The sequence below is a fragment of the Wolffia australiana genome, chromosome 5, assembly GCF_029677425.1.
Source record: "Wolffia australiana isolate 7733 chromosome 5, ASM2967742v1".
NCBI classification, from domain to species: domain Eukaryota; kingdom Viridiplantae; phylum Streptophyta; class Magnoliopsida; order Alismatales; family Araceae; genus Wolffia; species Wolffia australiana.
The window spans coordinates 18,399,745-18,425,595 of record NC_135839.1 but is presented as its reverse complement, the minus strand read 5'-3'; the positions used below and the strand labels follow the sequence as shown (position 1 = coordinate 18,425,595).

General features: G+C 40.8%; 3 protein-coding genes across 4 annotated transcripts; 1 reads left to right on the top strand and 2 right to left on the bottom strand.

The window, feature by feature from the left end:
• Window positions 1-10,797: 10,797 nt before the first annotated feature.
• On the bottom strand, window positions 10,798-13,124 carry LOC144703663 (IQ domain-containing protein IQM1-like). Its single transcript, XM_078575892.1, has 8 exons — window positions 12,568-13,124; window positions 12,361-12,475; window positions 12,207-12,272; window positions 12,031-12,119; window positions 11,879-11,966; window positions 11,581-11,811; window positions 11,374-11,475; window positions 10,798-11,291 (listed from the first exon to the last, which is right to left on the bottom strand). The coding sequence occupies exons 1-8, from the start codon at window positions 12,897-12,899 to the stop codon at window positions 10,977-10,979; spliced, it is 1,338 nt and encodes a 445-aa protein (XP_078432018.1). The 5' UTR covers window positions 12,900-13,124; the 3' UTR covers window positions 10,798-10,976.
• A 1,582-nt stretch (window positions 13,125-14,706) lies between these two features.
• LOC144703661 (Mitochondrial substrate carrier family protein) lies at window positions 14,707-19,640 on the top strand. 2 transcript variants are annotated; one of them, XM_078575889.1, is made up of 7 exons: window positions 14,707-15,183; window positions 17,444-17,529; window positions 17,603-17,813; window positions 17,886-17,997; window positions 18,059-18,243; window positions 18,301-18,420; window positions 18,500-19,640. In XM_078575889.1, the coding sequence occupies exons 1-7, from the start codon at window positions 15,016-15,018 to the stop codon at window positions 18,602-18,604; spliced, it is 987 nt and encodes a 328-aa protein (XP_078432015.1). In that variant the 5' UTR covers window positions 14,707-15,015; the 3' UTR covers window positions 18,605-19,640. The 2 variants fall into 2 exon arrangements, with proteins under 2 accessions (XP_078432015.1, XP_078432014.1); XM_078575888.1 differs by having other exon boundaries at window positions 18,056-18,243.
• LOC144703662 (EPIDERMAL PATTERNING FACTOR-like protein 4) lies at window positions 18,412-19,043 on the bottom strand. Its single transcript, XM_078575891.1, has 2 exons — window positions 18,909-19,043; window positions 18,412-18,824 (listed from the first exon to the last, which is right to left on the bottom strand). The coding sequence occupies exons 1-2, from the start codon at window positions 19,038-19,040 to the stop codon at window positions 18,642-18,644; spliced, it is 315 nt and encodes a 104-aa protein (XP_078432017.1). The 5' UTR covers window positions 19,041-19,043; the 3' UTR covers window positions 18,412-18,641.
• Window positions 19,641-25,851: the final 6,211 nt, after the last annotated feature.

Below are 25,851 nucleotides of genomic sequence, written 5' to 3'. Positions count from 1 at the left end.
TTGAGTAGCTCGACTCGTCTCACTCCGGGATCCAAGAAATCACAGATGTGATCCATGCAAAGGTGATTCGTTTCATGATTTAATCGATGTCGTTATGATTCTGTTACGTGTCTTTCGCTGCGTGGAATCTTCTTCTTCATCCAGATCTTGGCCTCTAGAACCCAACAATATAATGATGAAAGAAGAAAGGATGATGGACTAACCAATGGATGCGATGGAAAAATGGATAGGTGGTTCTGAGATGGAGAAGAGAATGATGGAGATTGAGATCAGACATGGACGTCGTAGGGTGAGATGATGGAATATGGTAATGAGAATGAGACGATGAAAATAAGAATGTAGATCCAACTAAAGGGATGTGAAGGGGAGAAGCCAATGTAAGGCGAGAGACAAACTTAATATCCCTATGTTTTGTCGAGATCAAGGCACTTTTCTGATGCAGATCGTTCTCTCTCCCTCTATATTGATTTTTTCCAAGCACTCAAAACACAAAAAATACTCTTGATCAAGGATCAGGGATTCGATCTAATTGTTTGAATGTCTGATCGGATCGAGCATTCAAATGGTTGAATCTGAAGCTCGATCAGACTCGAGTTAGATTCGATTCATACACGGTCTTCGCATAAGGATTGGATCGTATTTTTAGATCCACCCCAATGTTTGAATCAAATAATAAGATCTGATTCTATTCGAACTGGCCGTTCAGGTCAGATTTGAATGTTCAAATTAATAAAAATAAGCAAAATAAATATATAATAAATAAAATGAGAGAGAAATGAGAGATAGAGAGAGAGAGAGCATGCAAGAGAGAGAATGAGCATGAGACCAAGAGAGAAAAAGAGACAGAGAACGGGAGAGATAACTAGAAGAGAAAGAGAGAGAGGGTGCACAAGAGAAGAGAACCAGAGGGGGAGAGAGAACCAGAAGAGGAAGAGAGAGTGCGCGAGAGAACAATGCCAGAGAGGGAGAGAGCACCTGATTGAGAGAGTGAAGGGAGAGAATGAGAGAGAACATGAAATAACGCTCACAAGAGAGAGAACAAACAAGAGAGATACAGAGAGAGAATGTGAGCACGAGAGAGAAAGACCAAGCGAGAGTGAGGGAACGAGAGATAGATGGAGAGAGAGAGAGCCACAGGGAGAGATAGAACATGAGAGTGAGGGAGAGTGAATGAGAGAGAGAGAACAAGAGAGAGAGAACAAGAGAGAGAAAACAAGAGAGAGAAAGAAAGAGATCTAGAGAGCCAAAGGGAGAGAAAGAGAGCACGAGAGAGAGAGAGAGAAAGGGATAGAACAAGAGAGAGAGAGAGAGAGAAAGGGAGAGAATGAGAGAGAGTGTGTGAGGGAGAGAAAGAGAACAATAGAGAGAGAGAGAGAGCAGAAGAGAGAGGGAGAGAAAAAAGGGAGAGAATGAGAGAGAAAGGGAGAGCAGAAGAGAGGGAGGAAAATGGAGGGAATGAGAGTCAGAGATCATGAGGGAGAGAGAAAAAAGGAAGAGAACAAGAGCAAGAGCATGAGGGAGAGAGAGAACATGTGAGAGAAAGGGAGAGAATTAGAAATAGAGGAAGCAAACGAGAGAGAGAACGCGAGAGGAAGAAAACAAGAAAGAGAGGAAGCAAGAGAGAGAAATAATGGGAGAGGGAGAGAACAAATGAGAGACAAAGAGAGGGGGTTAGCATGAAAGGTTAAATTTTTTCTCAAACTGTTCGATTTTGTTCAAACAGTTTGAATAAAATACGATCGATTTCAATTTTTCATATCAAATCGATCAAAACTCTAGATCGAACTCGATCTAAGACCTTGTTCGATCAAAAGATTCTAACTTCTTGGATCAAATATCATTTTGATTGACCAAAACATTCGATCAAAATTTGATAGATTCGATTCGATCCGAACTCCAATCCATACTCTTGATGGACCTTCAAATTTTCACTTTCTTTCGCTCAGTCTCTATAGGAGGAAGTCAGTTCAAAGTTGTTTTTTATAAAGATTGAGAGCTCACGTTATAGTTTTACCTGTATGGATGGATAGAGGACATATAGGAAGCTACCCTTAAAATTTGAGCTAAATCAAAGTTTTGGATCGTCATATATCAAGCCTAAAAGTTAGACAATTCATAGACGGTGATTTAATTTAAAATTTTCTCTCTCCTTGTCATCGTCAAACCATCATGTCGTTCAGTTAGGTTTTTGTCTCATCGTGACATTTAATAATATGATCGGTTCAAATTCATCATCGTCATTTGTGATAAATGGATCCCGATGCACCACATGTTGCATTCTGAAAAAAAGAAAAAATGGAGGGATATTTATAATAATACAAGAGGACATTTAACGTGGCAGTGTGTTAGAGCGCGCCATGTTTTTTGATTGAGCCAAGTCACCCCTGCGCTTAAGAAGATAAGAAAGAAAATGTTAATCAATAAATGTCATTATGGCATCGCTAATCCCGATGACATAACAGTCTGCGATGAATAATTGGCTGACACCAATCATTAACAAAGTTTAATGATTGGCTGTCACCAATCATTAACCTTCAACGTGTGTTGGTCGTAGTTTGATGAATCAAATGGTGACATGTGGCATTACGGAAATAATAAGGAAAAAAATATTTCAAAATTCATTTTAAATAAAATAAAATCCCAAAAATATAACTCAATATATATTCAGTCTTCGAAAAATTATATCTTTATGAATAATGTCTAACAATTTAGAAAAAAATCATAGTTTGACTCAGAAAAGTATTTTGTTTCAGCAATACATAAAAATGTAAAGAATTCAAAACATCATTCCAAAAATGGATTAAGCTTGATAACATGCATATGTGCTCAATTTAATCCAAATAAAAATATGAACGTAATCAGATTAACCTACTAAAAAGGTGTGTTATATTAGTATCTTGCCTGACATTGGTTTTTCTCCTTCATATCCCTTTATTTGGATCAACATCTTTATTTTCACCATATCTCATCTCAATCTCAATATCAATCTCAGTCTCAATCTCAATCTTGTCCCCTTCGTCTCCTATAAAAATATTAAATCATCTAGTCCATCATCCTCTTCTCGATCTCAAAACCACTTATCCACTGTTCTATCACATCCATTAGTTAGATCATTATCATTTCACTTCCACACTTCTATTTCACCATCATCCATGCACATCCACTCACATTCATTCACCCATTTTATAATCATTTCTTCTAATTCTTCTTATACATCCATTGTCACTTTACATCTTCATCAATCTCACTCTCTCATTTCCACTCGATCTATCCACATCCTACCACCTATTCCTCATATTCTCCCTATTGAATAATTATTATCATCCTCTCACCACCTCGTATTCATCACGCCACAATAACCTATTTTATATGTATCGCCTCTCGCCCCTCCTTCCGTCCTACTTCTTCCTTCCCTTTTCTTTGTCTTCTTGTTCTCCTCCTCATCGTCCTTCTTTCCCCTTTCTTCTTCTTGTTGTTCTCCTCATCCTCTTCCATTCTCTTTCTTCTTCTCATCCTCGTTCTCCTCCTTCCATCTTATATTTCTTTCTTTTCCTCTTCCTCGTCCTCTCCTTCACCTTCTCCTTCCTCCTTGTTCTTCATTTTATACATCTCCTCCTTCTCCTTCCTCCTCTGCCTTCTTCTTCTCTTCCTCCTCATTCATTTTCTTCTTTGTCTTTACCTCCTCTATGTACCTCCTCCTCCTCTCTGTACTATTATATATCATTTGTCTTGTTTTCTTTATCATAAGTGTGGGTAACTATGGTCAATTATCATGTATTATTTGTTTTACTCATTTTTTGGGTATTATTGTAATTAATATGGCTACAATATTTTATCATGTGTTAGATTTTACAAAAATGTATTATTGTGCTGTCTTTTAGAGTCATTAATTGATTACATCACTCTCTGTATACATTTTTATAGTAGAAGTAAATGTATAGAAATTGTGCACAACACTATATAATGATGATCACCATTTTACGGTGCTTAGAAATATGACTGCATTTGGAAGTTGTGTTCTTTCCCAAGTCATCTCTGGGGTGCATAACCAAGATCGTCATGATACACACTTCGGAACATGTTGTGGTGCCCAAAGTTATCCATAATCAAACAGATTTTGATCATAGACTACATCGCACCGAATGACAATGAGTACTATGCGTGCATGCTATGTTAGAAGAAGAAGAACCAACACAATGAGACGAAGTTTATCAAGCAGCAACATGACACGTGCACTAATGTCTTTTGGAGACAGTTCAAAACTTGTCATTTTTCATGGAGTGATGAGCTTAAGGGCGTTATCGACAAGCAGCAATCGGAGACAACCTAGGCTATGAATGGCTAAGCACATAGAGGGGTGCCCCAACAATGACCTTTAAAGGTCATACCCCTACAAGACAAAGGACATCATTACACATTTGATTTGTTTAACCGATTCCCCTTGGTGCATCGTTTAGAATGTAGCATTCAATGAGCTCTGGGGCTACACCCAAGTGCGAAGGTCATGGAGCAATGGATGATCCAAATGTATGGCAGCATAAAGGAAGGGTTGAAGAAGCTATGTGATAATAACCACCAAGTGACTCTCAATATCGGCTTATGGACTCGAGAGAATGACACTGGCCTTCTAGGCATCACCATTCATAAGGTGGATGAGAAGTGGGTATAACGCGACCAAGTACTCGCCATCCAAGAGCTCATCAGTAAGCACCATTGCCAGAATATGACATCTATGATTTTACAGATTCTAGTATATTTTGGACTATGTCCCAAGGTCAACATATGAAAATAATTTCCCCTTATAAGTTAGATCAAATAATTTATACATAACATCTGTTTATGCAAGTTTACGTTGTGACCACTAATAACACCTATATTAATAAAAGGATGTTAGCAATGATCGTGAAGAAGATAAAGAGTGTCAACATGATGTTTAGCGCCAGGGAACACATCCCATGTGTCACACACATTTTCAACCATGTTGTCCAACTAGCAATTAAAAGGTTTGTCGTTCCTTCTACCCGTGTACTAGTGCCTGAAAAAGGTGATGTGAGGAGAACGATTGATTAGCTTGCATGGAGAGATATTATTAGAGACTGATGATTCTAATGAAGGATATCATTTATTATGTTTGGTAGATCTAATGGAGAAGGTGAAAACGATAGTGCATTGCATTTGAAGCTCTATCTAGTGATGGGAGAAGTATCCAAAGCGTGTGAAAATGACCTCAATGTTGAGGGCAGTAACAAGGTCACATTGGAATGTCCAACATGCTAGAACATCAGATATAATGTTTTATCTCCTGCTAAGAGAAAAATGTGATGTTATTAACAAAGTCTCGAAGGGCTTTAGCACAAAAGGGAAGTCGATGAAGATATTAAAGGATGAGTGGGAGTTGGTGAAAGAGTTTTATCACATGCTTGGGCAATTTTGTGTCTCTATCAATCATACTAGCAAGATAGAGACTCAGGCCATATGTGATGTTCATCGTCGAAGTTCTCCAACAACATATCAATGATGTAGTGGGGAAAAATAAAGAAGGAACTTTTTTCTCGTGCATGAGGTGTTTGCATGAAGGTGTATGCAATGTAATTGATAGACCTATTATATGTCATGTATTTATACATATTTTAAGGGCATTTTGGGATAAATTCATGTGTATTTCACTCTATTTCATGAAATATTGCATGTCATGCACTAAATAGAACAAATGATGAAAATGATGCATTTTAATATCAATTTTATGCACATTATACAACTTAACTATTTTTTAGTTGCAAAATATATTTAGGACCTATTTAATTTTCTAATGGTCTGTTTAGCATCTTGTCTATGAAATCGCAGGGAGAAAAATCTGTCTTTAATTTGCAGAAAGAGACAGAGCTCTTATTGAAAAAGAAAAAAAAATATGCATGAAAGATAATAAAAAGGGGGGTTTTAATGGGCTGGCTAAGAGCATTCCAAGTGTCGGGCCTCTAGCCAGCGACAAAGGCCAGCTAGCGCGGACGCTCGATCCGGTCAAGCCGCCGGCGAGGCCCATCACGAGGAGCCCAGGAGCGCAGGCCCATAGTGATGTCCTGCTCAAGTCCAAGCCAATTACACAGGGAGGCTGACGGGGATCGCGTGGCCCAGCGCAGACAAATAAGGAGTGATGATGGAGCAGCTGACGTGGCTCCCTGACGAGGCAACAATCGGGGTACACCATAAGAGTGGGTCCACGGCTGCGATTTAATCGCAGCCGTTGGAAATCCCTAAGGAAGATCGGACGACCAGGGGCATTTACGTCCTCTTACACCCTTGGCCGTCGACTCCGCCGGCCAGAGGCCGTTCTCGGCCAGCGAGTGGGGACCAACAGCGATCCTACGGCCTGGGAGGATTCCCAGGGCCATCCTCCTCCATCTGACGGCTCAAGGGACCTCTCCCAGGCCGTTAAGAAGGGGCCGAGAGCCCTCAATTTGTTATCTTTCGACCACCAAGCCATTACTGCGGCGGAGATCCCATCCGGCGGCGACAAGAGCAGAAAGAGGGGCGTGACAACCCTCTAACCTCTCCTGGAGCTCCGGAAGGCGCCGAAGAGACGCTGAGTTATCCTGGATTCGCGCCAGCGTGGAGGGGACGAGTAAAGATACCGCATACCGAAGTTAGGCGGCGGCGATCGGCGCCGCCACCTTTGCTCGTCGAATCAGGGTGACTCAGGTGCCATTACGATTCTCTTCGGTTGAATTTTATGTCCCTTGATACTCTGATGGAATGATTTTGTTCACGATCTGATACTATTCGAGTTTCGTAGAATTTTATCACCGCGATTTCTTTCAAGCATTCCATCGAACGCCTCGCATGTTCGATGAATATTTCATGATTTACCTAAGTTCTATCCCTCTCAACTTTATAAAAATATAAAAAATATATATCGTCTTCTTTTGGTCATTTTGTCGAACTCCTCACGGGGGTTCGACAGGATCAATCTTCTTGACTTCTCTTAATCATTGAGCGAAGCCTTTCGGGCATTCAGAAACACCCTCTAATATCGACATTCTATCATAAAATCTATATAATACATATTAAAAAAACTTACCATTACTTAAATACTATGAATATCTCTCTAAATCTCGAACTCCTATCTGGCATTTAGTCGAACACCTCTCGGGTGTTCGACTAAATCGACATACTAATGATAAAAATCGAATACATAAGCTATATATGAGAGTATAAATCATATAAATATATATATATATATATATATATATATATATATATATATATATATATATATATATAAATACCTCAACTAAATTTAAATAGTATTCTACCTCTTTATATACGTATAAATACTTACTAAGTTTTATTACTCCCTCTTTATCCCTTCCTAACATCTATCTATACTTACATAAATTCTTACTTATCATATAGTTAGATATGTATTCTCTTCCTAACTTCTTATTAATCCATAGATACTTCCCTATATGATCTGTCTCTCTTAATGTGCACACTCATCTATATGACTCTTCTTCATTCTTCTATTCTCTCATTGCTAAGTACTCTTCTTAAGTACTTTATATTTCTTAACTAACTACGTTACCCCTATTCTTAAATATAATACTTAATACCTTAATTCTTTCTTCTTCTTATAGCTATAAAGTATATAGCCATGTATCTAATATTTTCCCTTCTATACCTTATCTTATTATAATAATATCTTCTTTAATTATACTTCTTCTTACTCTTATTCTCACTTCTTTATTATTCTTAGTATCCTGATACATATACCTATAATATCAGATAAGTTCTTATTCTTCTTGCTACCCCATTAATCTATATACTTACTAATTACTTAACTCTTCTTATTATCTTTAGTATTATTCCTATATTTTAATAAGTAACAACTCGACTATTGAATTTACACCTAAAGGCCAGTCCCTGTGGAGACGACCTTACTCCCACATATACACTTGAGTAAGTTTCTAAATATTATACATTTATTTGATTGTAGGCAAATTAATTACAACGACAAATTAAAATTAATACCCCAATTTGCCTGCATCAGTAATGCAATTCAAGTCACCCAATATTCATTGTACATGATTATGCAGGTGATGACCAAGTCAGTACGAACTTCAAATGGACTCAGCTTAGACTCATTGAGATAACAATGACTATATTGGAGGGCAAAATACATGGCCCAAAGATTACAAAATAAGCTTTTATTCTGCAAAAACAAATGGTGAAACTTCACGAGTATGAGAAGATTTTATTTCATTCATTTGATAATTAAATAGTATTGGTTTATAATAAATACTTAATCATATATCTAATCCATTCACTTGATAACTAACAATCAGTGGTTCTCAATGAATACTTAAGTGTGAAATTAATCCACTCTCTCGACCATAAAATAACAAACCATATAATTATATCATTCACTTCATACTTAACCATCATTGGTTTTCAATAGATAAATGCTTATCTATTCCATTTGATATTTAACTATTTTTGGTTTTCAATAAATAATTAAGCATAGATTAATAATTAATCCATTTACTTTATAATTAATAATCAATTGTTTTCATTATATACTTAAGAATGGAATTAGTCCATTCACTTGATAATTAAAAAAGTAGGTTCATAATAAATACTTAGGCATATATCTAATCCAATCACATGATAATTAGCCATTATTGATTTTCAATAAATTATTGAGCATATATCTAATAAATTATTTATAATTAAAAATTAATGGTTTTCAATACATACCTAAGAGTTACATTAATACATTCACTGGATAACTAAAATTCTGTTATTTTTAATAAATAATAAAGCATATAATAATATCGTTCACTTGATAATTAATAGGATAGACTTTATTTATAGGAAACATAAATTAAACAATATAAATTTATATAGTTGAATAGTTTAAAAGTATAGATTATATAAATTTGAATAATTTGTCAATCATTGGGCTGAAAATGTATTGAGCAGAAAGAAGTTTAGAGCGTATGGAAATTGTGCAATTTCTTATCTCGAGTTGAGAATTTTGTCATAATTTATAGTTTATCAATAATTTACTTTATCTTCCATATGAGCCAGTCAAAACCTGATATCTGGATATTGATTTTTGATATTTGGATGCCACAGTTGTTATGGCTTCTATCACCAATTTTCAAATACCGAATTCACTATGACATCTCATATCTGATATCCGGATATTGAAAATCAATATCAGGATATCAGATTTAGATATTTGGTATCCTATAACTGCCATGTCGTTAGACTTGCCGATATCCTTCCCGATTTCTGATATTAGGAGGATTTTCAGTTTCAATCCGATTTCTGCCAATCGGGTATCATTAACTGCCCCAATTTCTAGTAGATATCAAATATTGGTTGTCCGATATCAGATATTGGATAGTTATAGGACGAGCAATTCCTACATTCACATCTCTTGAAGGAGCCTGGTCACCTTAAGCCGCTCCATATCCTGGATTGCCCTGTTAGTAGAAGCTGTTCTGCCCCCAAATATCACCTCATTCTTATGCAACCAAATGGCTGATAATGTTACCAGTACCTGACCTCGCTCTTCCTTTGATACCTGTCTATCTGGATCAAATTCCAGAAAGACTCCTCATTGATCAGGTCCACCGATAAAATTCCTTGGCTGGCCCTAATTCTATGAACAAGGGTGCACACTAAAAATAGGTGTTTACAGTTTTCTTCCCCTGCTAAACATAACACACATTCTGTCGTTTGGCAAAATGTGTGGGTAATCACTCTTCTTTGTAGTTTAAGCCTACAAAAGATCTAAACCTTTAGTGGGACTTTTTGTAGCCCAATGAATTGACAGGTTTGGAGGCATATAGACACCACGCTGGCCCTTTTTTAATCCTTGCGCAGCCCATTGGTCCACTTCTGATTTGGTCTAATGATTTTTGCAAATCTAGAAATTCCATAAACGTCTTGTCTGACAGGACACTGATACTCCGCGGAAGCGCGTACTGAAACCATTCACGCGACTGTTGGGTTCTTATGTTTAATTAATAAGACGGGCAAGAACGAAACTGATCATAAAAAGAATGAGATGTATTTAGAATTAAATGAAAAAATGGGGCTGCAACAAAATCGTTCGATCGGGGTGACTGATTCTAAACGGGGAAGATCGCCGCCATGATGTCGGAGGAGACGTCGCCGCCTCCACCGGCGGAACTGGAGGAGGAGCCGCCGCTGTTGCCGGCCGCCGCCGACGGTGGCTTATAATACATCCTGGCCGTCTGTGGGCAGTGGGAATGGAATCGGGCGGCTATCCTTACGCCCATGTCTAGCATCTCCACGTACTTTCCCATCTCAAGATCTCAGCGTTGACAAGAAACTTACTACTCAGAGAGGAGCGCGAGAGTGTAAGCGAGAGAGATGATAAGAGAGGAGGAAAGCCGAGGCTTTTATGCGACGCGCCCCCGCGTTTTTCTTCCCGTTTAATTCTTGGCAGCTGCAGGGCATGTTCCACCGGTCACCGCTGCCGTGCTGATAACTGGTCAAACACGTCGACTATCACCGAGAGTGGGACGGTCAACTCGGGGAATTTTATATTCAAGTTTTTCAAAAAAAATTGTCTCGGGGGACATGTTTCCCAGATATCGTTATCAGTCCCTCTATCCGATAATCAACCGATAAAGAATTCACCAGCATCGCCTAGTTGACAGTTTCAGAATAAGAATAATAACAAGAATAATTCACCCTCCAAACCGAAAGAATTCTCGCGGTCAAGCTTTCCAGCTTAAACGATGAAGAAGAGAAAAAGACAGAGGATAACAGCACGAATTTCAACTTTCATGTATTTTAATAGGAGAAGACCGAAAATTGAGGTCTTCCTCACTGGGCGGATTACAGCGGGGGATCTACGTTATTGCGTACAGATACGATAGCTCTAAAGAATACTGAACCAGGGTCAAGTCTGGGTTAAGTCCTCGTGGCGCCGGCTCGAGCCGCTAGTGATTCGGTAGCGTGAGGGAGAATCTCGGGCTGGCCAGACCCATCAAGGATAGCCTGGGCGATAGGCGCACCCGCGGGCTGGGCCGCGGGGACGGAACGGGGCACTTGTTCCATCTCGGCGACGGCGTCACCTTGGGCGAGAGGTTAACCTGTTCTAGCGCCTTGATTTGCAGGTCGACGGGGTACTCCCTCAGACAGCCAATGCGAGGCCCCGTTCCAGTAGCCCACTTTCTAAGCTCGACCGGCTTCGTCTCCTCCTCGCCTTCCTTCTTCCTGAACGACGGGCACTCGTCCTCGTCCACCGAACATCTCTGCAGATCATACCCACCCCACTTAGAATAAAAAAACTAAGTCATGGGTTTGGAAAAGAATGGTTTTTCCCGTTTTTGATACCTTCACGTCGGTGAGATCCACGTTGTTGTGTGCGAGGAAGCTGAGGAATTCTTTGAAGTTATCCTCCGTCGGTAGATAGTGCCCGCTGTAAGGCCATATCGCCTGGACCAAACAAAAATCAGAGAAAGACCCATGTTTAGTTCTCGATTGATAAATAAGGTGGAAAAAATTGACGTAAGTTTCTGTCATTATGGTGGTTATCAGCACCTTTAGAACGCCCTCCGTTGCCACCAATCTTCCGGCCGAGGACGTCGCGCCCCCGGCGAGAAAGCTCGAGTGCTGAAACTTGCCTTTCATCTTCTGTCCGACGTAGAGATTTCTCGAGGTGCTGAGAACGAAGATCCACTTTGAACCTTCGACTGTGTCGACGGGTGCCTGGCTCTTCTTATAAACGAGCTTCCCGTCCTGGACAACGACCTCGTATTCTTCTCTCTCTTTCTGAAAAGAGCAAGAGCGATTCAGATTCTATAAGAGCTAAGAAAATTGGGTTTTTTAAGGCGCGTACTTGGCCCAGGTACTTGATACACTGCTGCTGGAGCTTGCTCCTTGGGCACTTTTCAAGGTTTACATCCTTGCCGTCTCCTATGTCCAGCCTGAATGACTACCGTCAGCTTCAGGAAATAAGAATTTCAGAACTGGGGAGAGGGGAGGATTTACCAGTAGAAGAAGGGCTCGCAGCTCTCGCTCTCGAACCAGAGGTCGTAGTAGATGTGGAGATTATGCCCGTAACGGTGACGCGGGTCAATCTGCGGTAATCCATGGAAGGATATTTACCCATGTCAATTTCAACGGTGAAATTTAGACCCTTGATTATAGTTTACGAGGATGCTTACGGCTTCGAGCCAGTGCCGAAGAGCCAGCTTCTGCGCTTTCTCATCCTTGGAGAGACCTTTCCCCACCTGCAAATGTGAAGTTCTTTTTTAAAATTTTTTCTGTTTTGAATCAAATGATTAGAGATTATCGATTATTTTTCTTCTTCTTTCTTACCTTCGCTGCTCTTGTACGCGCACGCGCCCAGCGGGAAACCGCCGTCTGGGGTTTATCTCCATTGAAGAAGGAGATCGAGCTTCGCTTCAGAGACGCGAAATCCAGCGCCTTCCACCTTCATCAACGCTCACCCAAATCAGAACCAGAAGAAAGAAACAGAGAGAGGGAAGAATAGAGAGAGAGAAAGAAATATTGATGAGGACGAACCAGAGTTCCTCGACAAGCACCGCGCAATCCGCGAGGTTTCTCCTGGTGCGGTAACTCTTGTAGACCTTCTGCACCTTAATGGCGGCGGCGTCGAGCTCGCTGAGAGGCCGAGGAGAAGAGAACTCGAACATGGATTTAACAGGCCGCGGCACGAAAGAGGAAGGCGAGTTCTCTCTCTTGGTCGCCGGGGAAAGATCAGCGTCTTTGATAGCCTTGTCTTCTTCCCAAGCTCTGAAGCTCAAGGACCGCTCGATTGCCCTCTTCGGTAGTTCTCTCGGGGAGAACATCGTCTTCACGCTGATCTTCTGGATGCTGAGAGTCTTTAAAGTCATCTTCACGCCCTTCTTTTCTGCGCTAAGCGATTCGGCGATGTCTGCAACAGGCGAAGCCGCCAGGCTGCCGATCGCCTTCTTCAAGATCGAACAGGAGGAAATGGTAGTCGAAGGGAATGGGTCTCTCTCACCTATCTCGGAGAGGATGAACAAGACGCGAATAGTTAGAGAGAGAGAGAGGGAGAGAGGGAATTTGATGGGCAACGACGAGTACAGCTGCCTGTTAAGGCCCCTTAATTTATGCTACGAAGAACACGACGAGCCGCAGGACCAGGGGCGAACAACCGGCCGCCGAAAGTTGGCCCCATCTTGCCCCCCAGAAATCCAACGGCGTGCTTTGACCTCTCTCTATCTTTCTATTTATCTCTCTCTCTCTCTCTATTTATCTCTCTCTCTCTCTATGTCGATCTATCTCTCTCTATCTATTTCTCTCTCTCTGCTTCTCTCTATCTACCTATCTATCCCTGCCTCTTTCTCTCTACGTCTATCTATCTATCTATCCATCAATCTCTGCCTCTTTCTCTCGACTTCTCTCTATCTATCTATCCATCAATCTCTGCCTCTTTCTCTCGACTTCTCTCTATCTATCTATCCATCTATCTCTGCCTCTCTCTCTCTACTTCTCTCTATCTATCCATCAATCTCTGCCTCTCTCTCTCTCGACTTCTCTCTATCTATCTATCTATCCATCTATCCATCTATCTCTGCCTCTCTCTCTCTCTCTCTATTTCTCTCTATCTATCTATCCGTCTATCTCTGCCTCTCTCTCTCTCTCGACTTCTCTCTATCTATCTATCTATCTATCCATCTATCTCTGCCTCTCTCTCTCTCCTTCTCTCTATCTATCTATCTATCTATCCATCTATCTCTGCCTCTCTCTCTCTCCTTCTCTCTATCTATCTATCCATCTATCTCTCTCTCTCCTTCTCTCTATCTATCTATCTATCCATCTATCTCTGCCTCTCTCTCTCTCTCTCTCTCTCTCCTCTCCTCTCTATCTATCTTTCTATCTCTGCCTCTCTCTCTCTCTCTCTACTTCTCTCTTTCTATCAATCTCTCTTTCTATCTCTATCTCTCTCTCTCTCTGCCACTCTCTCTATCTATACCTCTCTCTATCTATATATCTCTCGCTGCCTCCCTCTCTTTCTATATATCTTTCTCTGCCTCTCTATATCTGTCTATCTCTCTCTCTCTATTTATTTAATAAATATCTATCTATCCATCTATAACTCTCTCTATATATCTATCCATCCATCTATCTATCTATCGATCTCTTTGCTTCCTATCTAACTTTCTATCTACCTGTCTCTCTATCTATCTCTATATTTCAAGGTCAGAGAGCTGACCTTTAAGGAATAAAAGTTGTCCACTTCTATCTCTCTCGCTCCAAGTCGGTAGTTTCATTCCAATCTTTCGAGTTTCAACTTTCGCTGCGGTCAAACAACGACCGCGGTATAAGATATGACCTCCAGTTAAAATTTTGACTGCTCCCATATACCATTTGACCACCTTATTTTCTATCTCCATTATTCCAATCATGACGTCATAAAACCCCAACGTTATTAGTTATTACCGCGTTGGTCAAAGCCGCGTTGACTTGAAGTGAAACAGTGGGACGTTTGATCGACGCGGGGGAAGTAAAATCTGACGTGGCATTATCGTTGTTTGAAAATACTTGCTAATTAATTATTTGTTTTTTAGGTTTGGGCCGGGGACGTGACATAATGGGCCAGTATTTAGTTATATGTGGGCCAATGTTGGGAATTCTATAAACGAAGATTCTCTCGTTTTTTTATGCGGTGTGAAACGGTTTCCAACTCCTCCGAGGTTAACGGTCCCTCCTGTTCTTGTGTTCTTGTAAGAGACCGGCAGATCGACTGGTTTCGACTGTAATCGAGATCATCGAAGATTGTTTTGCCATTGATCTTGATGCATTCTTGTATTTTAGAGGCGATCTCGGGTTCGAACAGAGCCCGACGAGCGTTTGATCGAGTCGCCGTTGTTCAGTTGTTGCTGAGGGCGGAGATAAGAAATCGGCATTATTTGAAAGCTGGTGGAGAGTTTAGAATCGGTGAAATATCTGATTTTTTGGCCGGCCCGCGGCTCAGATTCTAAAATGGAGTCTCCTCAAGGATCCGCCGCTGCAACGGCAGCGGCTGATATGGATGGGCATTTTGTGGATGTTCTTCCTATTTTTTCTAGAGAATTGATTGCTGGAGGAACGGCGGGAGCGTTTTCAAAAACGGCTGTGGCTCCCTTGGAGAGGGTTAAAATACTCTTGCAGGTCTGTGTGGGGATTTTTTTTGCTTTTACAATAGTCACATCCTCCTTTCCGACTAAATTGCGTTTTCTAGTGAAAATTAATCAGGATTCGATCAGGCCATGTCATGTACAATAATTCTTCCTTTCTGATTCTACTTGCCATGACTAACAAAATCCAATGCATATGTCCCTTGAAAACTAGTCTGCGCAGTATCGAAGTAGGTTCAGTAAAAAAATTTACATTAGATCTATAGGCATGTTTGAGGAAATTAAGACGCGGTTTTATCGACTCCAATCCCCGGACAGTATCTCTTTGAAGTATCCGAAATTTTACTTTTCCCAGTCAGTGAAAATTAAGACAATGTGCAGTGTGAACATTGAAAGTAATTCTTTGAACGAATTTTCGTTTCAACTGTTTCTGAAACTATTTGAATGTGAAGTATCAAAACCTGTGAGAAGTTACCAATATGCCTTCCAAAATTAATATTCTTCTGTTTTTCGAATCCTTTCTCTTGTTGTCGTATCATTTTGACGTTTAGATGCGGTCTGATTCTTTCATGATTAAGTCTCATACCGTTTTGTTTTCTTGATTGAAATATATGTTGCTACAGAAAGGTTCCAAAATCTCCAAGTCTCTCATGATTATCATAATTTAATGTTCAGTCAGGTGTCCTGATTCAAATCTAACGTTTTCATTTGATAGACATACTAACCGCGATTCAGATTTTACGCGGTATGATATCTCCTTTTTCATTCATTCTCATACAATCGGAGGTTTTTAATTCATTTAAATGAATGATTTTATACTTTAATGATTGAGTTATCGCCTGAGTCCCATGATCCTGGATAAGTATCTGGCGATCTAGGCAATTTAATGAATGGTTTTATACTTTGATGATTGAGTAATCGCCTGAATCCCATGCTCCTGGATAAGTATCCGGCGATCAAGGCAATTGCCTGAAAACCATGAGACAATTTCATTAAAGTTTATTAATATCCCTGTAGCCACGAAAAGTTTATTAAAACTTTATTGAAGACTTTAGAACGAGCTTGAGACCTTCTTCAACTATCGAGTTGTCATGCAACTCATTGTACAACACCTCATTGTCTGATCGGTACTATTGATGGTTTTTCTATTTGTAACCTGTGGGCTGAAGTGCGCGTTGTTTTATGCGATCTACAATGAGGGTCCCATTGTTGAGATTATGAACTTCCCATCCAGCATAAAGTCATTAAGCTTGCCATTTTTTTTTACTTCGCGGAATCAATTTCATGTTTAACTGTAAGTACGGTCTCAGACGAATGTAGTTTTTCTTACACTCTCGATGAATTATGTATAGATGCTTTAGGTCGTCTGCAGTTGTTTGAGGTTCTCTGAGTAGAATTTCTCTGTTCTTGTTGATGAACTGTGACATTTGTCTCATATCCTAAATTTCAAGGCCTTTTGATTACATCTTTGTATGATTTTCTCATGAAGTAAATTGTGACATGGAACCTAGATTGTGTTTTTTTCTTTGATAATTTCTTCTGCTGTGAGGATCTCCTCATCCCCAATGAGCATTTTGTTAAAGAGTTCAGATATTTTTGTGGAACTCCATGTATGAAGCATGTCCCCACATTATTTGAGACTATCGTGCTTTAAGTTTTGGCATGTACCCTCAATTGATGGTATCGGCCATACATGTAGATGAGGTTATCAAATTCGTATCGTCTTTAACCACATTGGGATTCATCAAACTTATCCCCAGTGTAGACATCAATGAGGATCAACAAAAATTGACTTTGACGATACTGTTGAGGGTGCCAGATCCAGCTCTGGCTGATGATGCGACTTAAACGGTTGCCCTGAACCATTGACGTTGACCGTTAAGGACGGTGTGAACATCACATCAATGTCAACGGTCTACAGGATGACCCGAATTAGCTGGCAGGCGTCCACCGGCATCATGACGTGGATGATGGGATTGACGTAGTTGATTTTTTGCGGGTTGATGTTGACATTGATGTATCAGCTATTGATGTCCATGAGGATCAATGGCATTGACTTTGACGTTGCTGTTGATTATGAGGTTGATTTGGACAATACTTTTCACGGGTCCCAGTCCATATTTCTGGCTGATTCCGATGGCCTTGTGAGAAGTCAGCCGTGAATTTTTTCAAGTTATTTGTATGGTTGATTCTTTACGTTATGATGGGCTTATTATATTTATTGAATATTCGTCCATACTGAAGCTAAATTGCTTCACACTGCGGTAGATGACATTGTTTCACTATGTCTCCAGACAAGGACTCCAATGTTTCACTCTCTGGGAGTATTCCGATCTCTAAGCAAGATTAAAGAACTCGACGGTCTTGTGGGACTTTACAAGTAAGCCCAGAGATAGTTAACCCGCCTCAAAATCCTCGATTTTAATTAATACTGTTCATATGTTGAACTACAGGGGAAACGGCGCGAGTGTGGCCCGCATAGTTCCATACGCAGCGCTACACTTCATGGCATACGAGCAATATCGGAGCTGGATGGTGGTCAACTATTCATCTCTTGGTGGTGCCGGATCCTTAGTGGATCTGTTAGCGGGTTCGGCCGCGGGGGCGACCGCCGTTTTATGCACGTACCCACTTGATCTGGCCCGCACAAAACTTGCTTTTCAGGTCAACCCATCCTTCTGCCTGGAGAATTTGTCCAGAGATTTCCCGGTCAACGCTCTTCCTAACGCATTGTAGGTGAGAGAAGCGGAGTCAAACTCCGACGCCAGAAACTCTTATCGAGGAATTCGAGACGTCCTGAAGACCGTTTACGTGGAAGGAGGGGCGCGCTCTCTCTACCGTGGCATCGGTACTTATCCAATTTTCTTCTTCTTTCTTCTTCTCGTTGACGTTCGCAATTTTTAAAGCAGGTCCGACTCTTCTCGGAATTCTCCCCTACGCGGGTCTCAAGTTCTACATCTACGAAGAGCTCAAAGCCCGAGTCCCAGAAGACCGCCGCGAGTCCGTCTTTCTGCGGCTTTCTTGTGGCGCTCTCGCGGGTCTCTTCGGCCAGACCTTGACCTACCCATTAGACGTGGTTCGACGGCAGATGCAGGTTCGCCACCCTGGCTCGACCCTTTAGCCCATCCCCGTTGACTCCGTTGACCCACAGGTCCAGACCCAGACCGGAGAAGACCCCATTATCAGAGGCACCGTCCAGGGCCTCGCCGCCATCGTCCGTAACCACGGCTGGAAGCGGCTCTTCGCCGGCCTCAGCCTTAACTACCTCAAGGTGACCTTCAACTATCAAAAAATACGTACAAAACTTTGGCACATCACTCCCCTTCTCTAAAGTCGAACAATACATCCAGGTCGTGCCATCCGCGGCCATCGGCTTCACCGCCTACGACAAGATGAAGGCGCTCCTCCGCGTGCCCCCCAGAGAACAAGCCCCGCGCTCCCCATCTACAAATTGACGGCTGTGATCTCTTCTCTTGGATTTTTGTGATCATCTCATGGGTTGTAGAACGAGGAGCCGCACTGGCACTTCCAGCCTTCGGGCACGTAGTTGGCGTAGTCCACGCGCGCGGGCCGCGCGGCGGCGGGGATCTGCACCGCGGCGCAGGGCGCGCAGCCACCGCACTTGCGCCGGCAGCTCGGCGGGCTCGAGCCCACCGCGGCCCACCGCTCGGACCCCTTCACGCACCGCGTCAACAGTTCAACTCAGCGTATCGAAGAACATGCAGAGATAATCGACGGAGATGGAAGCTGAGAGATAACCTGGTGGATGCCGGAGAAGAAGGTGACCGACGCCCTCGTCCTCGGATCCAGCGGCGGAGATTTCTCGCTGGCGATGTGGACGGCGGAGATGAGGAGTAGCCAGACGGCGAGCTTCCCCGCTCTTTCAGCCATGGCCTTCTGCTGCTGAAAGCGGAGAGAGTGGAAAAAACACCAGATAGTAGTAGTAGTAGTGGAGGTCTCAGTAGCTCAGTAGCTCTGTTGAGCGCGATATCGCTAGAGGTTTTAATGCGGGTGATAGAGAGCGGGTGAGACAGTCAGACAGACGGTGGGATTTAATGAAGTGGCAGCCTTAAGCGGCGCCGCGGCGGAGTTCTCAGAGACTGGGAGAGATGAGTAAAACATGAGGGAATTGCACGAGTTACAGTGGTTTCTCAAAGGCCGTGCCTTGCCGAGTTATCCGCATGTGGAGAGAGGCTTAGACTGGTCTGAGAGGTTTGAGGAAAATCCGCAATTGTTGAACTCCCCGGTTCCCTGTTTCTCGTGGTGTTATTTCCTCGAAGGTCGAGGAATTGCCGAGGAAGACAGAGAGCCGACAGACAGACAGACGGACCTAAAAGAGAGAGACCAGACGTGACCTATCCTGCTCGTCCTCGAGAACTGCAATGATGCATGGCCGGCCTCTATTTTCCATCCTTGCTGGGACGATCCGTGAGCGATATTCCTCGTTTTTGGTTAGTCATGTCAAGATAATTCAGAGACGCCCTCCCTCTCTTTGTTTCTCTTCTCTCTCTCTCTCTCTCTCTCTCTCTCTCTCTCTCTCTCTCTCTCTCTCTTCTCTCTTTCTCTCCCGCAACTCTATTTCTCTCTGTGACTCCCTCTCTCCCACTCTCTCTCTCTCTCTCTCTCTCTCTCTCTCTCTCTCTCTCTCTCTCTCTCTTCTCTCTTTCTCTCCCGCAACTCTATTTCTCTCTGTGACTCCCTCTCTCCCACTCTCTCTCACTCTCGCTATCTATCTCTCTCCCTCTCTCTATATCTATCTATCTTTCTCCCTCCCTCTCTCTCCCTCTCACTCTCTCTATTCTCACTATTCTCTCTCTTGCCTTCTCTCCCTCTCTCGTTCTCTCTCTCTCTCCCCCCACTGTTCTCTCTCTTGCCTTCTCTCTATCTCGTCCTCTCTCTCTTCCCACTATTCTCTCTCTCGTCCTTTCTTTCTCTCTTCCCACTATTCTCTCTTTTGCAATCTCTCTCGTCCACTCTCTCTCTCTTCCCTCTATTCTCTCTCTTGCCTCTCTCTCTCTCGTCCTCTCTTTCTCTCTTTCCACTCCTCTCTTTTGCATTCTCTCTCTTCCCTCTATTCTCTCTCTTGCCTTCTCTCTCTCTCGTCCTCCCTCTTTCCCGCTATTTTCTCTCTTGCCTTCTCTCTCTCTCGCCCTCTCTCTCTTCCCTCTATTCTCTCTCGTGCCTTCTCTCTCTCTTCCCGCTATTCTCTCTCTTGCCTTCTCTCTCTCTCGTCCTCTCTCTCTTCCCGCTATTCTCTCTCTTGCCTTCTCTCTCTCTCGTCCTCTCTCTCTTCCCGCTATTCTCTATCTTGCCTTCTCTCTCTCTCGCCCTCTCTCTCTTCCCTCTATTCTCTCTCTTGCCTTCTCTCTCTCTCGTCCTCTCTCTCTTCCCGCTATTCTCTCTCTTGCCTTCTCTCTCTCTTCCCGCTATTCTCTCTCTTGCCTTCTCTCTCTCTCTTCCCCCTCTTCTCTCTCTTGCCCTCTCTCTCTCTCTCCCTCTCTCTCCCCCCTCTTCTCTCTCTTGCCTTCTCTCTCTCTCGTCCTCTCTCTCTTCCCGCTATTCTCTCTCTTGCCTTCTCTCTCTCGCCCTCTCTCTCTTGCCTTCTCTCTCTCTTGTCCTCTCTTTCTCTCTCTCTTCCCACTATTCTCTCTCTTGCCTTCTTTCTCTCCTCTGTCGCTCTTCCCACTATTCACTCTCTTACCTTCTCTCTCTCTCTCTGACTCCACTACTCTCTCTCCCTCTCTCTCTCTCTGTCTCCACTACTCTCTCTCCCTCTCTCTCTCTCTGTCTCCCCTACTCTCTCTCCCTCTCTCTCTCTCTGTCTCCACTACTCTCTCTCCCTCTCTCTCTCTCTGTCTCCACTACTCTCTCTCCCTCTCTCTCTCTCTGTCTCCACTACTCTCTCTCCCTACTATTCTCTCTCTTCCTACAATAACGAAATAACTCACAACTGGATATCTGGAGACCGGAGGAAAGAGACCACGGAGGTACAAACAAAAAACAAATAAAGAAAAAATCGAGCCACGTTTGAAATACAAAAGGATAATAATACAATGATATTTGGATACGAATGCATAGACACGTGACATACATGGTTTGTGTCAGGACTTGGCTCGTCTTTCATATGACGTTGATGGAGAATTTTCATCAAGTGGACGTCCCTAGCTCAATCCACAAGAATCAAGGAAAAGCATTGACTTAGAATGTTTATCATTCGATGAACATTTGCAATTGGGCTTTATGGCCTAACGTCCTGACTCTAATGATCAAATAATACTCAATGCATCAGGACTAGGTTAACCAATTTTCAATCATAGTTACATGTTCGGTGAATATCATATTTATGTTTATGAAGATATACAAATTTTTAATTTTGAAATAGAAGTTATATCAGTAAAATTTTTCTAGAGCATAAAATGATTCAGAAAAAAATCCTTAACATGGTTGCAAAGATATTACTCTATTTTACAAATCTTTCCTGATAGCTAAGGCCAAATTGATTAGATATTTGATTTTTTATGCAATTTTATAAGAATTGAATATATAAACAGAGTGTTATTCACAGTAAAATTAAAAGTGCATGACGATGTCAGTAATATTGTTTGTCACTTATGCACGAAAGAACACAAAAAACAAAATTAAGCAAATATTTAGTTGATAGTTCTATAGTGTATATTTGGCCATTGATTTGTTAATGTTTCTCAATCAAGGACCTTTTTCCAAGTAAATATGTGTTTCTAATGGATGATGAAAATCAAATAGGGGTAAGTTTAAATAAATTAGAAATTGTATCATTAATTAACTAATATTTACATGCTCAGTAGCTTTTGTTAATTATGCATACTTGCATATACAAAACGAGGGCAAGAGTAGACTGTGACTCCAAGTCTTAAATTTCGAGGGTATTCCTCATCCTTTCAAATGATTTCTCAAATTCTAGAATCTCAGCCTTGCATGAGCCTCTCTGGTCTCTATTATACTAAAGCCCATGCACAAAATCAGAGAAATTCAACACAATATAGGAAAATCATAACCAACTACCTCTGATATCTATTTCGCTACCACCGCTTAGTCCCTATGTGTACTCCCTTATGGCCACTTGAGCCCTCTAGGGAATGTCTCAATCTGTAAATGTGACATGTTAGCAAGATAAATATATGAAATGATAATTTTAAATCCAATTTAACATGTCAATCACTTGAACGTTTTTCAAAATCTATCACTCTCTGAATGAATTAGGTGGCCCAAATGTTTGATGTTCATCATGAAGTCCGAAATATATGCAATAATTACTGAATGATGACAGGATTATAATACGATAATCCCTTATATCTAAATATGTGGTGAAATATTATTATTTGTAGGATCTATGGGAATGACATTGCAGTATTTGGGATAAATTAGTACAATCTACTCTAGCTCATGATATGGGGAAGGTTCATCCTGTAACTGTAATGGATGGACCTTGAGAATATATCTCACTAAATTGATCCAAATGAATCCCCAAATGGTTTTACACCTATTTGGCACACAGGTCGATTCATGTCATGAACGCGTAGGTAGTCATTTAACTTGACATACCAACAACATATCATAAATATAAATTTTTGTGTTTGACTATGACAAAAAGCTTTTAATCACCAGTTTACAAATAGTATTATCTGGGATCCATAAGAAGTCTACAAGGACACCTGGGCAGTGAAAAATGAATAGTTTGTCATTGGAATAAGGAAACATATACTCGCTGAAGATTATAAATAAAATCCTTGCCAAAGGTAGTGAAACTATTGGAGTCCTAAAATATTATTTTTAATGTGTTAGTCCTAACTAGAACTACCATTTTAGGCTTGAAAATTAAACATACCCTAAGTCATCCTAGGACTTTTGTGGGATCAAGGATAATAACATGGCAACTTACTATGATAAGGCCCTTTAAAAAGTTTATTTACTCATTTGTACCTTCTAGGACACTCTGATGAACACCAATTAAGGGTATTTAAGTATTGTTGTAATTTGAGCCAATTCATGCTATTTTATGTTTTTTTATTTATAAAAGAGTTTGACTAGTTAGCCACAAGAAAGGGTCGTCCCTACAAGGAATATAAGTTAGGGTTTCAATGTCTTTTTTTATAGTGATAATGAGATGAGAGGATGAATGTATAAACTATAAATGCAATGAGATGAGGAGGGTGATAAGTATCAATAGTTATATTTAATCACTGAAAATTAAAAAAGTGGGTTCTAGCGAATGGAGATGATGCATTAAAATGAAATCAAAGATGTGTATGGATGTGATGAAAGAGATGGATGTATATGGGTACACATGAATGGATGGATGATGTCAAAAATAAGATAATAAAGTGAGTGGAATAAATCGTACTATAGATCCTTCTATTCCGCTAGGATAAAGGTAATTTAAAACAACATAACAGCCACCTCCAGTTCTCTTTCACTTTCTAACTTAACTTGATCACAGACACCAAGAAAACTTGATGATATCAAACTCACTTTCTTTCACTCGGTCCGACTCAAGTTGTAGCAATCAAGGATGATTTTTACATTAATTGATGGATCTGTTTATAGATCTCATAGTATGGATGGCTAGAGAAGAGAAAGATAAAGCTCACCAAAAATTTTAGCTTCCGTACTTCTTTTAGATTGTCAGATATCGCCAACTGAAGTTCGATCATTCTCAACCATTTGATTTTATCTCTCCTCTTTAATTCACGTGGCATATATTTCCAGCCTGGCACAAAACATTCAGAGAATAATATCAGATAGCCCATTAACTAATTCCAAAGTTATAATTTTATAATTATAAATCTAAAAAATACTAGAACTTAAATAAGTAATGTTAAAATGTCAAATATCCTAATCTATAAATACTGTGACATAGAAAATGATGCATAAAGGAATTAGGCTCTGTGGCCATGGTAATGAGAAATGTGACAATTTGTGTAAAGAAAAAATATATAACGGAATTGTTACATGACTTCGAACTTTGATGATAAATCCACCTTAATGCATATTGATAACGCCCTAATTTCTGTCTTTATTTCATGATTTTATGCATTTAAAGAGCTTAAAATTGGTCTGTTATCATATATTTACATGAAAATAATGTTTTCAAGTAATCTCTGATTTTTCCATAATTTTCTGTTAATTATATGAATTTTTAAGGATTTATTGAAGCTCGAAATAATTATTTTTGAATGAAAATGAATATTTAATATTTTATTTCGACATTTATCTGCATGGGAATGAATCAGGGAATTTTCTAGAATTTTCTAGAATTTTTTACGAATTTTTTAGGATTTTTCTGGGATTTATTTCAAGAGGAAATGCATTTATTCTTAGAAAAAAAGGCATATTTATAATAGAAAAAAATGTATTTTTACAATTTCTGAACGTTTCATTGCAAAAAGACCCTGAAAACAGCTCTCGGTCGCCATTGCAGGCGTAAAGATATAATTTAAAAGAGTTCAAGGTTTAATTGCAACTGTATTATTAATTGTTTTAATATTTTAGAGAAAAGCGGAGGAGAGAGAATGCGAGAAGGGGTATATTTCTAAATATTCTTTGGGCGGCGTCGGATTGCAAGAGATTATGTTGTAAGGGACGTCGCTAAAAAAAACCGCCCAAGTGCATTCCACGTGCCGACGTGGCGCAACGAGAGCCGTTGGATGAGAATCCAACGGTGTCACGCGCACATCAGCTGCAAGAGGTAAGTTCACCGCCCGCGGTGCGCGTACAACGCGCGCGCACGGGCGGTGACGTGGCAAAAACAGAGTGGAAGAAATTAGTAAAAAACGCACGTTTACGTGCGTAGCGTTATGTATGCAAAACCCGCACTTGTGAATTCTAATTGTTTTCTTTTTTTTTCTCGCCAGGGGTACGTGGCGCGACGGGAGAGTGCCCGCCAAAGAGATTTGAAATGCTGCCGCCAATGAGACGTCGACACGTCATTGCATGTATTAATAAATAAATCAATTTTTAATCCAATGGATTAAATTGGTTTAAAATTGATTTATTAATAACTTTTGATCCTGAAGTCCGATTGAGATGATTTTTTTATGGATCTGTTCGTCTTGATCCCCTCTTTCTATCTGTATGGTTGGATTATTCAGATTCAGCCTACATTGATAGACAAACATTAATTACTATACGGGGGTAAAATGGTGATTTTCACCATGTAACCTAAGTATAAAAGCTGAATTTCGAGAGGGAGAGCTCATTCTTGATGGTGCTCTATCACAGCTGCAAGACAGGGAGGAGCTCTAGCTTGGATCAACCTATCTGGTACCATTTTGCTTGTTGTATTTGTACTTTTAGTGTATTTGGATGTTGTTTTAGTGAAATTTCTTCTTCATTTTTCTTGATCTTGGTATGAACTTCTAAACCGCTAGGCTTGAGCGAAACGTACAAGCCCTTACTGAGATTGAGAGGAGAGATTGAGAGATTCACCTAGCTATTCTGAGTGCACATTAATAAAAAACTCTAAAAAATTAGTTTTAATTCTGAGGAGATTAAAGTTTCCCCATTTCATTTCTGAATCAGCAAACTAAAAAAACCAACCAATCTGACATCAAAACTCCCCTTTCAACCCCTATAATTGACCTCTTGGATCCTTTTATTAGGATCAAAGAAGCCAATTTAGAGCTCCCCATTTCTTCTTTTCATCTCATCTCTTCTACCCCCTTTT

Excerpts from the sequence above, each read along its gene's own strand:
- LOC144703663 (XM_078575892.1), bottom strand. The coding sequence starts at position 12,899 with ATGACTTTAAAGACTCTCAGCATCCAGAAGATCAGCGTGAAGACGATG. Across the intron at positions 12,476-12,567 it reads GTGCTTGTCGAGGAACTCTG|GTGGAAGGCGCTGGATTTCG; the intron begins GTTCGTCCTCAT and ends GCGTTGATGAAG. Across the intron at positions 12,120-12,206 it reads TTCGGCACTGGCTCGAAGCC|ATTGACCCGCGTCACCGTTA; the intron begins GTAAGCATCCTC and ends GGATTACCGCAG.
- LOC144703662 (XM_078575891.1), bottom strand. The coding sequence starts at position 19,040 with ATGGCTGAAAGAGCGGGGAAGCTCGCCGTCTGGCTACTCCTCATCTCC. Across the intron at positions 18,825-18,908 it reads TCTTCTCCGGCATCCACCAG|GGGTCCGAGCGGTGGGCCGC; the intron begins GTTATCTCTCAG and ends CGGTGCGTGAAG.
- LOC144703661 (XM_078575888.1), top strand. The coding sequence starts at position 15,016 with ATGGAGTCTCCTCAAGGATCCGCCGCTGCAACGGCAGCGGCTGATATG. Across the intron at positions 17,814-17,885 it reads GCACAAAACTTGCTTTTCAG|GTGAGAGAAGCGGAGTCAAA; the intron begins GTCAACCCATCC and ends AACGCATTGTAG. Across the intron at positions 18,421-18,499 it reads TCAGCCTTAACTACCTCAAG|GTCGTGCCATCCGCGGCCAT; the intron begins GTGACCTTCAAC and ends CAATACATCCAG.